Source organism: Meleagris gallopavo, chromosome 1, assembly GCF_905368555.1.
Source record: "Meleagris gallopavo chromosome 1, MGAL_WU_HG_1.1, whole genome shotgun sequence".
Lineage (NCBI taxonomy): Eukaryota > Metazoa > Chordata > Aves > Galliformes > Phasianidae > Meleagris > Meleagris gallopavo.
Genome location: NC_139404.1, coordinates 111,477,674 through 111,493,339, shown reverse-complemented (window position 1 = coordinate 111,493,339; position 15,666 = coordinate 111,477,674). Strand labels below are relative to the sequence as shown.

Here is a 15,666-nt window from a genome sequence, read left to right as displayed (position 1 = left end):
CATCTTATGCTCAGGCAACCTAGGAGTTTGCCACTACTTTTTGTTCACACCGTGGAAATTTTAATTGGTATTGTTTTCCTATAAAGTTGAGGCCATTTGTCATTCTGAAGAATATTCTAATCTAAGATGGAAATAGTTTCTAAAATTTGTATCTTTCTCATCATTTATTTAGTAAAATATTTTTAAAGTTGCAGCTGAGTCATGAATTGTCCTTTTATTGCTATTGTTTCAACCTAATTGGATAGAGCTCCTTGTTGTGCTGCTGAATGAATTACACCATACAGTTTCATTTCTGAATATAAATAAATCATTACGTTTGTGAATTATGCATCTATAATTCAATATAGATATTCTGATGATTTACACCAGAAGGTAAACTTGAAATGGAAAATAAATAAATGGCAAAATAAATTACAGTTCCACAATTTAAAATGTACCTTTTGTTCTAAATATAGGTTTCTCTGAATTTCTTCTTCATAGCACAATTCATTATCAACATCATCATAGCACAAGCACTGACAACATATGCAACAATAGTGTTTGTCTCACTGTTGCAATTGCTCTTGGTTTGGAGGAGGGTGAATTGTTAGTGGCTGAGAGTTCTAAAGATTCAGGTCTGACAGACCTGACAGACTCAGCTAGGCATGAAACATACAGGATCCACCAATGGCCATTTGTTGCCAGGATCTTTGCCAACTATCAAATACCCAAGGTGTTTTGCATCTGATGGTATCAAAGAATTTGAATTTCTGAGAAGTTCAAAGTCCTTAGACCTGTTGGAGTGCATCCAGAGAAGGGCCACAAAAAATGGCCCCAAGAAATGGAACACCTCTCCTACAAGGACAAGCTGGGAGAGCTGGTGCTGTTCAGCCTGGAGAAGAGAAGGCTCTGAAGTGACCTGATATTGGCCTTTCACTATCTTAAGGGGGAGCTACAGGAAAGAAGGGTCTTTAGTAAGGGTCTGTGGTAACAGAACAAGGGGAAATGGTTTCAAGCTCAAGAGGGTAGATTTAGGTTAGAGATAAGGAAAAAATCTTCTACACTGAGAGTGGTGAGGCACTGGAACAGGTGGCTTAGTGATGTGGTTGATGCCCCATCCCTTGAGACTTTCAAGGTGAGGTTGGATCAGGCCCTGATCTAGCTGTGGTATCCCTGTTCATTGCAGGATACTCGGGCTAGATAGCCTTAAGATGTCCCTTCCAACTCTAAGAATCCTATGATTCTGTGAAAGTCCTTCTGTTTAAATCCTGGTGATCTCAATGTCCTGTCTCAAGAGCCATTCAGGGGAACACTGACTTTTAGACCCCAGCCTCCCTCCTAACCAGCCCAGCTGCCATTTTTGCAAGTTGTTTCTAAAGCACTGATAACCATGCCTCTGCTCTGATGGCAGTGTGGTTCCAGTCAAATGGCAGGCATTAATCCAACGTGAATATTCTGAGCAGCTTTATCCTCTTTCTGTATACACATCACTGTAAATCACTGAGGTGAAAATGAAGGCACTACCAAACACCACCACCGTGATCCTAGCTTTGGGAGTGAGGCCAGAAACAGAACCATCCTTCTTCATCCCTGTGGAAGCCCCCTCCCTGGAAGCACCCAAGGCCAGGCTGGATGGGGCTTTGAGCAACCTAGTCTAGTGAGAAGTATCACTGCATAGCAGGGGGTTGGAACTAAATGATCTCAAAGGTCCCTTCCAACCCAAACCATTCTATGATTCTATGATTCATTTTCAGGGTGGAACATGAGGATTTTAGGGTTCCAGCCCGTGAAACGCTTTTTGCCAGGCGGGCGAGACACCGCAGACGAAGCCAGATCCACGAAGAGCCGCAAGCTACCCTACAGCCGTTACTCCTCGCGCCAAGCCCTGTGGGCGCGGTTCTCCCGGGCACGCCCCGCCCCCTTCTGCCCGGGACGGGTTGTCCCGTGGCGCATGCGCGGTAGCTCCGGCACCTCTGAGCCTCGGGGAGTTGCGGAGCGGCGTGCGGGTCGGCGGCGGTGCGGGGCCGGCGGAGCTCGGCTACTCGCACAGCGACCGCCGGGCGGGCGGCAGCGGTGAGTCAGGGGCAGCGCCGCGGGGGTCGGGAGGCACGGCAGGGGAGATGGCGGCCGCGGGTTGGGGGAGTAATGGGTGTCGGTGTGACTGCAGAGGGTGCCGGGCTTGGTGTCGGAACGCGTGGCGGTCCGACGGCAGCGCTCCTTTCCCCTGCAGTTGCGGGCCGTGGGGCTGCCGTCGGCGCTGGGAAGGGAGTCTGTCCTTCCCGGCACTGCCAAGTTCTGTCTAGTGGGGAGAAGCAGCAGCACAACAAGGAGCTCTATCCTTCTGTAAACTTTTTTCACTTCTAGCAGCCGCCGAAAGACTCGGTCAGTGCTGGGTGAGAAGCAGTGGGGGCTGGGAGGCCACTCCACCGGGAATCTGGTGGAGCTCTGCTGAGCCTAACGCTGCCAAAAGAGCGTCTCGTTCTTCTTAACAGGGAGCGGGAGGGGGCAGAGAGCCTCAGCATTGTCCCAGCTGCGACTGGGGTTGGCTACGGTGGGAGCAAAACCGAAAGGAACGGAGCCGGTAGGTAAGGGGATGAAGGCTTCAGGAAGAATGAGGTGCTTGAGAAGCTCGTGCTTTGCATTACCTCTTCGTTATGGATGAGTCTTAATAACGCTGAGGAATACCTGGAGGGTGGGTATCATGTGGATGGAGCCAGGCTCTGTTTAGTTGTGTGCAGCAACGGGACAAGGGACAACGAGCACAGACTGGAGCACAGGAAGTGCCATACAGACATGAGAAAGAAGTTGCTTACTGTGCTGGTGACAGGCTGGTGTGGGCACTGGAACAGGCTGCCCAGAGATGTGTTGGAGGCTCCTTCTCTGGAGATATTCAAAACCCACATGGGTGCTTTCCTGTGTGGCCTATTGTAGGGAGCCTGCTTTAGCAGAGGGTTGGACTAGATGAGCTCCAGAGGTCCCTTCTGACAACTATGGTACTGTGAGTCTGAGGAGAGGGACAGTTACACAGGTATTGGAATTCTAAATTAAAATCGTTGCCTTAGAGTTGTTTTGGACACCATTGCTTCTGATTTCCCCTGATTTCCCATCTTCTTGCCATGTTGGCAGCATTGTTCATACAGCAATTCATGGAGTATTAGCTACAGGCTCAGGCTAACCTCTCACGCTTCTGATTAACCTCATTATTGCTTCATTCTGGTTCTCTACCTCAGGAATGCTTGTGACAGCTTAACGTGTGCAAGGGGTTTACTTATTTCTCTATAAAAAAATGTGTATGTAAAAATATTTGTGTATATGTATGTATATGTATGTATATATGTGTGTATATATGTGTGTGTGTGTATATATATATATATATATACATACATATACACATACACATATATATGTATGTATGTATACAAAGACACAGGCAACACACACAGCCCCATTCAAAGGGATGGCCAGCATGGCAGTTGTGCAATTTTGGGCCCTCTGTAGAACTGAATAAAGTGGTTGTGGAGGAGGTCAGCTCTGTGAGGCAGCTGGCAGCCATAGATATCCAGGAAGAGTGAGTTTGTGAGAGCAGTTCTTGCTGCTTGCCAGGTCAATGAGATTAGAAGCCAGGAAAGAGGGGATGAAAGGTTTCTGTGTAGAAATGCTGTACACAACTGCGGAAGTGAGACTTTTTACTTATCTGTTCAGCCATCTCTAGCCACTTCTAGATAAGGAAAGCCTGTTTTCCAGAGCAGGTTAAGAGAGCCTGGGATTCCTGAGCACCTCTGTTTCCTTGGAATTAGCAAACATCAAGAAATCCCCAGACAAAACATGGATTATCTTTCTCACACAAGTTCATCCAGGGATTTGCAGCCAAGTAATGCTACAAGATTCTGTGTTAGCTCAAACAGCAAAGCACTGCATCTTATTAATAACATGTAAGGTGTTGAGTTTAGGACACAGTGACATAACAGGAATTTTTTGTGCAATAAACATGTTATACTCAAAGTGTGAAAGGGCAGAGTTTTCAAGAAATAGAATTGCTCATCTAAACCTATACTGCTTTTGCAAATCAAGCTCACAGATTTTGGAAAAGTACCCCTAAAATAAAATGCATTTAGTCAGTGCCCACACTTAAACAGCATTTTAATGTTACTTTGTAGAGTCACGAAGGAACTTTGAGGCAAAAGCACAGACAGAATGTGCTTCAGCGTTAGCTTGTTTTAGGCCATACCGTTAGGAAACGTTTGTGTTTTCTGTGCTGTTTTAAGCAGACCCTTTTTCCTGTCATCTTTTACCTCTTGTTGTCCTGTCTATCTCTGTAGTCTCCTTCCCTTGTAAGAGCGTAACCATTTTCTATGCACATGATGAGGTAGATCACAAAATTAATAATACTTGGGAAAAATAAGTCTGACCTGCGTCTGACCCTGCATCATTTTCCTTACCCAGCAGCTCTTGGAACCAGTTGGGTGGGTGAGGGAGCACCACAACATGCAGCTGGTACCACTTACTCCAAGTGTACTGGAAAAAATAATAAGTCGTTTACTCCTCTCATACAGAAATCCTGTAAATCTCATTTGCTTTGTATGTTCCCACTTTTTCCAGGTTCCTATGGATGAGAAATTTATTCTCTGCACAGTCAATTCGATTCTGAATTTCTCTGCTGCTTTTCATGCCACCTTCCTCTCTCTTCTTGATTTTCTACCAGCTGTGTTTCCAGGGTGCTACCTTTCTCTGGCTTGCATTTCTGTAGTGTTTCTTTCGCTCCAGCCTCCAAAGACAGTCATTCTTCCCCACCCCTCCCTGCATCCCTCGCTTCCTCTCTCACATTATAAACAAAAGTACTTGCAGTGTGCAGTAGAAAACAATGCAGCGCTGGCAAGGGAGTGGACTAAATGACCTAATGTCTAATATCTGTTCTCCTGGAAGCTATTTTTATTCAAGTTTAGATGTCGGTAACTCTTTGACCTTTGGAAATCTAATCTGACAATACCCAGACTTTTCTTTGTTGACCCTTGTTCTGTTTACTGTTTCTTGTTTAGTAAAATTTGATACGTGTTTGTGAGCTCTGAAATGAGCTTATCTGATTGCCATCAGTTTTGTTGTAGCACAGGTCAGTTGATGATTAGTAACATTTCAAAAGCAAAGCCTATCTGCAGACAAGGTAAAGAAACTGTGCTCACTACCTAAAGTCACACCACGCTTAGAAGGAAATATAGTTGTGGAAAGCTGATGTATAAATGTTTTAGGCTGGAGCTCACTTTTACCCAGGCTGATAGGTAAGGATTATGTAAAACATTTTTGAAAGTTATGCAGCTGCTCAGAAATACACTTGGAAAAGGTGAGAAACATTTGCACAACCCAATACAACAGAGTTTGCATTTGAGGCTAAGACTTCTAAGACAATACAGTGACACAAGAAATGTTGCCTGTTTTCAAAACAAGTGTTTCCTTTTATGGTTTTGTTTGATTAAAAAAAAAAGTCAAAATCAAATTTTATCCATTGCATTGTGCCATGTACATGCTCAGTGGAATGTTTCTTCAAAGGATTTGAAGCAACCTTCTCAAGTTGCTTCTGAAATCACTTGTTTTCAGATTACCCACTGAATGTACTTTTAGCTTTTCAACACACTAGTCAGCTCTGCTTCAATCTGAGTACTCCAGCAGTGGTCAGATTAAGTGATACTAAAAATCAGAGAGAGAACACATGAAAAGCAGTACTGCAGTAGTTTATCAAGGTTCATCTTGTTGCCTGAAGCTGCCGTACTTGTTTTTTGCCAGATGTCTAGGTTAGGTGAGAGTTCTTTGTTGTTTACACCAAGATACTATGTGCTGTTGCTGTAATTCTGGATATTCCTGTTTTACTGAGCTTTTTGTCTTGTAGTATAAGAGTGGATGCCATGAACCAATTTCAGGAATCATTTCACCTCAGTTTGTCCTTAAATCCCTATCTCTAAATGAATAGTCAGGTGTGTAATATGTATTACAATTAGCTATATTTCTAAGTGTTTAGTATTCAGCATTGAAGAATGATTCTTTTTTCACTCAGAAAACTTAGATTTGTTATCTTGCTGGTGGAAAGCAGTTTATAGGAATGCTACCAGATAGTGGCATTCGTCAGACATGAACTTTTGCACCTGCTGGTGGATAAACCTGCCAGGCTTATCAGTGTACTATTTACTGACCCTGTGTGTATACTTCAGCTTGTAGAGCCTTACTTTTAGGCATTTGCTAAAGCTGGGAGGAGAAGCACCTTCCTTTTCATTCTTTTCCTAAGCTTCATTCTCGCTGCAATGGGAAAGAGGTTTCAGCAGCAGTATTCTCATCAAACTCTCTTGCTTGCCTTCCTGTAGCAAGGCCCTGCAGCATCTCAAATTAGTGCAGTCCTTGACATTTTCTTTCAGCACTGCTGAGCAATCTGAGTATCAGAAATGAAATGGACTCACTGTGCTATTTTCTGTTTGCTGCTGCCGCTTATCAGAGCTGTGGGCAGCAACAAAATAAAGGCATGACTTAGGATGAAGAACTGAGTGTGTGGCTTTGTAAGCAGCTTAGCCGATCTAAGCATGTCCTACTGCTTGAAAACAAGCTCTAGCTTTTCCTCTTCATCCTTGTTAGATTTTGCATTTTGACTGTTTCCCTAATACTGTATAGTCAACTGGACCAGGACATGATTTGTTTTTAAACAAACTCAGGCACGTAGAAGGCTTTCTGTTAGCTAGAAGGCTGCCAGCCAGAACCTGTGTTAGCTCAGGGAGGAAGCAGGACAATGTGGCTGTCTGTGGGGGGGGAACTACCTGCTCGGACAGCAGCTTTACTGGTGTTGAGCTAAGTGAAGCAGCAGTGCATCACTATCTTTCTTCACTGTCGTCATTGGAGAGCAGCAGCTTGAATGGCAATATCCATGGAATTTCTTCCAAGAGAATCAAGGATCGGTGAATAGAGTGGGGGAACAAAGTCAGGTGAGAAGCAGGATAAGCAAGCTTATCTTTTATGGAAAGACTGCTTGTGGCAAATAGTAAAGCCCAGCTACAAGCTCATCATGTGTACATTTGTCTTGGAAAAACTGAAATGTCAAAGTGTTTTCACTATGTTTGTTCTTTTGGAGCTCTGGACAAAGGTTAGGTGGAATTTCTGTTCGGGTGACTTGATCTACATGAAAATACAAAAGGTTGAGCTGCAGCCTCTGGTGGCAGAAAGCCTAGGAAGGTTCTCCAGTGACCTCTGTGGTGTGTGTCGTCTGTATGGGTATACAACAGAATTACCACATTAAAAAGTAAAATCAATGACCTTTTTGTGTGTATTGGAGATTCCTGTCCTTTTCCACATTCTCTAGGTGATGGAGAAGGTATACAGCCTATAGAGTGGGTGAGAAACCCACCCTTTGAATCTTCTAAAAACAAATGTTGGGCATTGAAATACAGTGGATGATCTTCCTGTTGCAAATAATTTTTTAGCAATTAACTCTTATCCTAATTGCATGAGTTTTTGACATAACTAAGATAAATCAGATCTTCAAATGTAGTTAATTTTTTGCGTTAATTTGGCATGTCAGTATGTAACTGATTTCAATGTGTAAAATTTTCCTTGCCCTAAGTCTTTTAAAACTGATTTTTAAAGTAAAAATCCTTCAGAATGTTCTTGCTTTTTATATATATATATATATTTTTTTCATGCTTCCTACTCACAAGTGGAATGCATAATGCACTGAATCACTTTATAAGCAGGATAGCTTCAATAGTTTTATTGTTCACATTCTGGGAGCTGCTCTACTGCTTTCAGTGCTGGAAAGTATCAGAAATTCTTCATAACTATACTCTGATACTGGTGGCTTTGTGACTACTGGAACTCTTTGGCTTTGTTTCATGTGGAGTTACGCTGTGGTTGATCTTTGAGAGGCTGTGACTTAAAGCTTTTATATAGTATTTATTTCAAAATTAACTTGTCATCCAGTCTTTTCTTGATGATGTTCAAAATGGTTCTGTAGTTTGCTTTATTTAGGAAAACTTCCACAAATACAACTTTATTTTTCTACCATTGCATACTAGAAAAGGACCAGTGAGTATAGTTGTTGGGCTGGAGGACATGAGGAAACCCCAGGAAGACACAAAGCCCTTTTGCTAAAGGCAAGCCATCTAAAAGCAGGAAAACTATGTCAGTACCCTTTGAAAAGAAATACTATTAAAGTATTTGGCATTTCTAGTAACTCTTATGGAATTGTATCAGTTTAAGATGAAAATCGGTACTTGATGTGTAAACAAAAGGCAGTTTGTTATCGGATCTTAAAGGGGATGCAGAACTAGTTTACTGAGAAGTTGGCTTCAATGGCAAATGCAGTCTAGGAAGTTTATACTTCTTTTCTGCGGAAGCCTGCGAGAGTGAAGGGGTGGAAGAGGAGAGGGAGACTGATGGAGAGGTTTGGGTAAAGCTGCAATGCAGAGAATGAAACTGCCTTAGCTCAGATCGGGGGCAATGATCTTCAGTAGAGGGTGAGTGGAAGGGAGGAGAAATTCCTTCACTCCTCTTCATGGCTGAAGCCAAACCATCTTGTTACCATCTTGTTTTACTACGCTGCAAACATGTAAATCATCTGGAATGATTGTGTGTAAGCTTGTTCAAATGTGTAATGCTTTAGAAGATACAGTCAGGATGTGTGCATGCTTAATTTGTATGGAAATTCAAGTAATGCTGATGAGAAGGGGAAAAAGAGGGTGGCTGTTATGAGAGAAGGAAGTAGCAATATTAAAAAAAAGAGATGTTCTGCTTTATATAAGGTGTTTACCCTATAACTGGCTGAAGTTCTTTTGTGGTTTCTAGTGTCATATACTTTTGTGTGCTCTTTTTATGAAGTCCCCCTATGTGTCAGAAAAAAATCATAAAAATTCTGTAGTAGCAGTTGTTCCCCGTTATCTTTTTTTCCTAGTTATCATATAACTCAATAAGATGAACTATATATTTATAGCTTTCTTATAATTCTTCTGGCACTTCTGTGCGATTTAATTTTTGTGTGACTGGAAAATCCCATTAAAACATGCTCTGAAATGCCATTGTATGCGCATTGCTTCAGGGGAAAACAGGCTGAGTGGAAACTTGTATGGAAATATGCTGACAGTGCATAAATATTTGGAAGACAAGGCTTTGTATGCACATTTCTCTGTGAAGTGCTACACTAAACTTTTTATTGCTGCTGGATAATTTTTCTAAATTAAATGACGTGTGAGACATTGGACTACCAAGCATGTGCTAAATGCAATTTCCAAGCAGAGCTGAATAATCACCGCACCTTTTCTTCACAGAAGAGCAAAACAAACTTTATGAAGTGGCAAGCTTAGGTTTGTTATAAAATTATTGCATGCACAGCAAAGATGCATAAAATGATCCACGTTTCTTTTGGCTATGAAAGTTCACGTTCTGAGCTCTATTTTCCTCATTTCCCTGTACTTCAAAAATAGCTTTAGTTTAGAATTGCTATTGCTCCTTAACCTTCAGAGCAGTGCAACGATTTCAAGTAACAGCTTCAGAGAATTGAGGATAATCTTTTTCAAATGTGCAGAATTGTCAGATCTTTCTTCTCTTCATCTGGGAAGAGTATTGGATACGGGCTGATGCAGTTGGAAGCTGAATTTCGTACAGCCAGCTTCTGTTATTGGAAGAAGCAGGAAAGTATTGTTTGTGACATTTGGGTCATAATTTTGCTTTTTAAAAGAAGTGTTGGAGAAGAAATATCCATAAGGATTTCCAAGTAGGAAAAACTGTACATTTTTTAGCCTCGGTCTTGTGACCTTTTCTGAATGAGGTGAACACCATTCTTGCAATGAACATGTATTCTGGTGAATGGACTCTTGCTCAGGTACTGTTGCTTCACTTTCTGTGTCCCTTTATTATTGAAGAAGCTGGTAAGAAATTTTGGAGAGAAAGCTACTGATAATGGAAGTCCTAAACTGGATTTAAATTTTGCAGCCTGTGATTGCAAGTTTCACTTCGTGTAGGGGTGCTTTTTGTCTGGGGAGTGTTTGCAGGGGGTGAGAAGTGGCTGCATTGTCTCCTGCTTACCAAGTTAGCTGTATGCCTTTTTTCTTTTTTTCCCCCTTGGTGTTTCTGAGCAAAACCTCTGATGTTTCGGGTTTTTAGTTCTTAGATTGGGCCCTGTGGTATGCAGTGTATCAGTGTTTTGTTTCTGTTAATTAGCTTTAAGTACGTTCAACACACTGGTTGAATTGGAGAAGCGTTGAGTCCTTTGACTAGACTGAATTCTTACCGGAGTACCGTTTAATATCTGAAGGGAGGACACAGCTTTTGAAGATGAGACAAACACACAGACTGCTCAAAAAATCCGTTTTTACTGTGATATGAAGTGTTTTGTTTGTTTGGATTTGATTTTTGGTTGCTGTTTCTTTTGTTGTCATAGTGTTCTGTAGTTTTATCTTTTTGTTTGTTTTGTTTTGCTTGGTTTTGTTGTTTTTTTTTTTTTAATTTTAATTTTTATTTTTAATTCCCTTCAGCTGTAGGTAAGCTTGGCATTTTCAGGTTTTGCCCTGGAAATGTTGGTTTGGGTTGGGCCTACTTAGCAGCTCATCCACTGATTTCTCACTTGAAGGAGTTTCATGTTATCTGTGTTTTAGTCTGTTTGTTTGTTAGAGGAGTTCTGTAGCTCCACAGGAAGTTTTGCCAGCTATTCACTGTTGTCCCATAACAACCTCTGAATCTTTGTTGAGAAGTGATGTTATCTAGAGCTTCCTTCCTCACCACTTCTTGCTACTTTGCTTCTAGTCATACACTGGGTGTATCTGCAGCAGCATTTTGGTTCAGATTAGGCGTGTTTTATGGAAGCAAAACTCCCAGTTGTCACCTCTTTTATTGCTTTGTTTCACATTGTGGAATTGTTTAAAAAGAACAAAACTAAATTACTTTTGGCTGAAAGTAAACGAAAAGATGCGCTCCAAAACCGTACCTAATGCAGGCCAACAACCGTACGGTATTCATTCAGATCATGGAGCCAAATCGGACCAATTGCAAAGCAAAATTTTCACCATGCTTGTTGTGTTAGTGTTGGGCCATCAGTACCAACTGCTTTGTTCGTTAGACTTGCTTCTATTGCTCTGCATTCCTGACTAATGTGAGCGCAGTCATTGACAGAGATAAATCTGCAGTGCTTATAGGCTATTATCTATGACCGCTGTACTGGTTTCAAATGAGTCCATCTTTTCAGGCCAAAGTTTGAGTAGATACTACTGAAGTAGTTAGCCTGAGTTTGATTTGGAAGCCATCACTTAAACTGTAATTAGATCAGGGAGCACAACAACTGTAATGAAGCTATTTTCTTGTCTCCGTCACCTCTTGCACTTTCCTACTTCAGTAGTCTCAGTTCTCTTCTGTTCTCTATTATACATATTTTTTCGTGACCCAGCTGTTAACCAAATCACAATGTTCTTAGACACCTCCTATGTGCTGGCTGTGCTATTTTCCTATTTTCATTTCTCCAACTTTGTCTTAGTAACTTGCAAATGTTTGCACAGGCTGAGGCTATAGGCTTGTTGACTGCCTAGCCTCTGCCAGTGAAAATGGGTAATGATTTGCAGTTGTCCAAGGCACTTTCTTCCTGAAAGGCTTCCACAATGGTGAAACCCATCTGTACTTCACTGAAAACCTTATAAGGTTTCTCTGTTCTTCTTGATCATTGATTTTCAGGGAACACTTAAGGTAATGCATGAAGAAGTCTTGGTGTCAGATTTAGTTTAAAGGCATTGAAGAGAGAGAAAGTTGGAATGATTACATTACGTGGTATCACTGTTTCTGATGCAATACAAAATCAGGATAAAAATACAGCTTACTGTTGATAGTTTTATGTAAGCATGCATCATTCTCACTTAAAAAAAAAAAATTGAGGAATTGATTATTGCCATATCAACGTTTACATGGGTTATCAAGTTCATTACTCCAAATTTGAATTCCCAAAGCAGAGTAATTATGTCTAACCTGTAACAATATCTTTTAATATCAAGCTAACAGAAACTTGGGGTGTTTGAGTTGCCACTATGTATGCTGAAGAGAAAGGTCTCTTGAGCATTTGTGTAGTTTTGGGTGTCAATCCTGCTGGTAATGTCAGCATTCATTTTTCCCAAGAACTGCCCCATATGTCCCAATGTGCTTGGAAACAATGAAACCTTCTTCAGAAAGGAAAGTGGTATTACTTCTCTGAATAGGTGTCCTGCTTTCCAAAATGTGTGTTGAGAAATCGTTCATGTCTGGTTGGGAAGGAAGGTAAGGAAGAGCTGTCTTAACTTATTGAAGGAGCTTGGGAAGGAACTATTGAAGGAACCAGGGAATAAATAGCCAGAATATTATTGCAGCTCTAAAACTACAGGGAAAAAAAAATAATAAAAGCTTTCAGAATGGGTCATGAAGCTGAGGCAGAAGCTTAAGACTACAGCCTCAGCCAGCTGAAACATTGCCCAGTGGCAGTCGTGAGCGGCCTTTTCTGTCAAATGCAGCTCGGTAAGAGTTGTACTTAGCATGCAAGTTCTGGGAGTGATTATATATTTTATTGAAGTTAAGGCATAGTGGCAGTCCTCTAATTACAAGCTTCTCTTACTGATCCAGGCTGTGGTTTCAATCCCTATGTAATCAAAATTAATGGTAATGTGTTATAATGCTGTTATTTGATAGCATTTACAAACCTGAAGAGTTTTTTCAATTCTATTTCACTCATATTCATGGTCTTTGTGATCTTAGGTGGAACAATTCTTTTATATTTTTGTCTGATAGTAGTTTCCAAAGTGTTTACTACCTCTTTATTCCTGGCCTGACTCCATGGCTAGCTGCTGTTGCCAACAGATCGAACTTTGAAAGTACAACTTTTTCCCATATCCTTAAAGTATGGACATCCTGCACAGAGCAAAAGTAATGTATTTCTCCAGTGTCTGAATTCATGTAAATCCTTTTGTGCACTTTTCCAGAGGAAAAAAGTTCTTTTGGAAGAGATTGCAATAAGTAAAGTTTTAACATTTTGTAACATTTTCTTGCAAGGATGTAAAAGCCAAATGTGGTAGAACTGGGATCCCACATTTTGAATAAATGACAGTTTCATAATTGTCTGCCTTCCTATGTAATTAATTATTGTTTTCATTTTTCTTCTAAACAGACTTCCTAGAGGAGTATTTTGGTTGTTTCATTGCACCTGCTTTGGGGGCTGGGACTAAAAGAGGGGTGTTTGTTTTTGTACTGAGCATCAACTGATGTTTCACTTAGTAGTGTCCCTTGAATATATTTGCTTACATAAAAAGCTCCGGCAGAACCTAAATATTTATAGTTTGAAAATGTTTGTAGTTCTTTGGGGGCACCTGGCTGTAAACTGCATCTCAGTAGTCTCGTTAATTGTGCAGGTTGTATAACTAACAACTGTATCCCTTGTTAGAGTTGTTTTGCAAAATGGAACAAAAACATCTCCCCTTCCCTACCCATGCGCTGGAGTGTATCCTGTTGTGAGAAGAGCCTGCTGGCCTTACTGTGCTCATACTCACTGTTAATTCAGCAAGTGAAAAATTAAATGAAGAAAGATACAGCTTCTGCTCTATACTATCCCTTAAGGATCCTTTCCTGATGCTTTGTGAGCAACAATATTGAAAGTAGTTTGGATTTATGTGCCCTCTGTCAGATCCTCTGCCCTTTAATGATATGTGGTGCACATATGTTTCAATTAAACTTGTGGTCAGGAAACAGAGCCAGGAGCATAAGCTAACAGAATATGGTTGTTTTAACATGCAACAAAACTTTACAGAAATACCATCTTGAGCTGACAATTTTTACTGCTGAAATCAGTCATCCCATTTTATGGGGTACGCGATATTCTGATTTTTATGCTTGTACAGTGTGTACAAAGCATGACCACTCAGGATTGAGGAAAAGTACTTAGGTTATATTTGGGAAGAAATACACAGCTTGGGATATTGCTTCAAGATGTAAATTGCTACCAACACCTTTGGTGTTGAGCATAGCCATGCTGGTAAATAGCACAGGCCTTGGTGCGTCTCCTTGCTGTCTCATGTGTGCCTTAGAACTCATTGTATTTCCTACTGAGTCATACTTTCTACTAGAGGTGAATGACTGATTGTTCAGTGTTTGTTGATTTGTTTTGTTCAGAGATTTTTCTACCACCACACTGACAGTCAAATAAACATTCAGAAATGATCACTTGTTTTACAGTCTATGGTCAGACACATCAGCTTACTGTTGAACTTGGGAGTATGATGATCAGCTCAGCTGTATCGCGATCTGTGCTGTCCACTGTATAACCTACTCTTGGAGGGGGGTACATATTAATATAGATCATGAAACATTAAGCATTGGTGTTACAACTGAGATGATATATCTGTGGTGTTTTTGTTCTTGCATTGGTGTTTGTGAATATATATGTATGTATATTTTAAATGTATACATATATGGAAGACATTGCTCTGACAACATAAGACCAGTCCTACCTTCAGTGAGGTTCTTGAAGACTAAGAAGCATGAAATTCTAAGTAAGAAGCTGGGTAAAGGAATAGATGAGTCAGTAGCAAGTCAAGATAATACGTTAGTGTTGCCCAACCCTCTTCAGTTTTATTAGCTGGCTTATAAAGCAAAAAAAGATCGATGTCCTTGTCTGCATCTGATTCCCTTTTCCAAACAATTTTTGAACTATTTAGTCGATTAGAACCAAGAATATCAGAGAGTAGAGGACTGAAATTTAATGGGTGACCCGAGAAGTTCCTCTGTGGTGGGAAGAGTCTGTTCTGTGGGCTTGACTTGTGCGTTTTTCCTGTGTAGCAGCAGGGCATCACTGCCTGCATCAGCCTCTCGCTCAGCCTGTACTGAGGTGCTGTGGCAAGAAACTTGCCATGAGCTGTGGGGACACAGAGGCAACAGGAGGCTTGCAAATGAAGAAGTTTGGGTAGATACAGAGATGGGGAGAAAAGGCAGAGTAGCGTTTAAAAAAAAAAAAAAAACGTGTTTGTAGGAAAACTGACACAATTAGTTCCAAAGATCTCCAGATGTCTGTAATTGCTTTAAGAATCTAACGTGGACTGTTGAGGATCAGTAAGAACCACACCTGAAAGCTGCAACTCCTGTTACAGGGACTTTTTTCAGTTTCTTGGAGTCTTAGCATAGGTAGGGAGAGTCTGCTGAGAAAAATTAATGCTGCAGGAGGAGGCTGTAATACCTTTTTTTCCCCCAGAATATAAGCCCTTTTCTTCTGTGACCCTACTATGCTTAGTAATGATACACCAAACATCATGGTGGTGAGACTTCAGAGTGCTTTAATTCAATTCACATTTATCTACCTTTGCAGAGACATGAAGAACTTGCTTAGAAATTAGTGTACTCTTCATTCCACATTTCCTTTAGTCTCAGGCCTACAATTTTATTACAAGACTGGGATGTGTTTATAGAACTCCATTTATGAAAAGTCTTGCCGTCTACTCTTGCTTAACAAATCAGTGTTGGAAGTCTTAACTTTCCCTGCTTATTACAGCAGCTACAGCCAACATCTGTGCACAGTTAGCACTTTTTAATGGAGATGTTTGCATATGAGGTTTTGGTTTTATGGAGGTTGAGGGCATGCATATGGAATGATATGTTGATGTGTAACTTGACCTCTGAAGTAGAACTGATGCTAATCTTTAGGAGTTGGTAATTTATTAGTAAAAAATCTTT

At 40.9% G+C, this 15,666-nt stretch overlaps 1 protein-coding gene across 2 annotated transcripts in view; it reads left to right on the top strand.

The window, feature by feature from the left end:
* The first annotated feature begins 1,894 nt into the window (after positions 1–1,894).
* The window catches only part of PRRG1 (proline rich and Gla domain 1), a 29,369-nt gene continuing 15,597 nt past the window's right edge, over positions 1,895–15,666 (top strand). Inside the window, exons 1-2 of one of the 2 annotated variants that reach the window (XM_085210096.1) lie at positions 1,931–2,052; positions 2,472–2,560. Coding sequence is in view for 1 of the 2 variants with exons in the window: in XM_085210089.1 (XP_085066215.1) it covers positions 1,931–2,052 (122 nt within the window). In the remaining variant the exon portion in view is untranslated. Of the gene's footprint in view, positions 2,053–2,471; positions 2,561–15,666 lie in introns of both variants that reach the window. The other variant, XM_085210089.1, reaches the window with a different exon arrangement.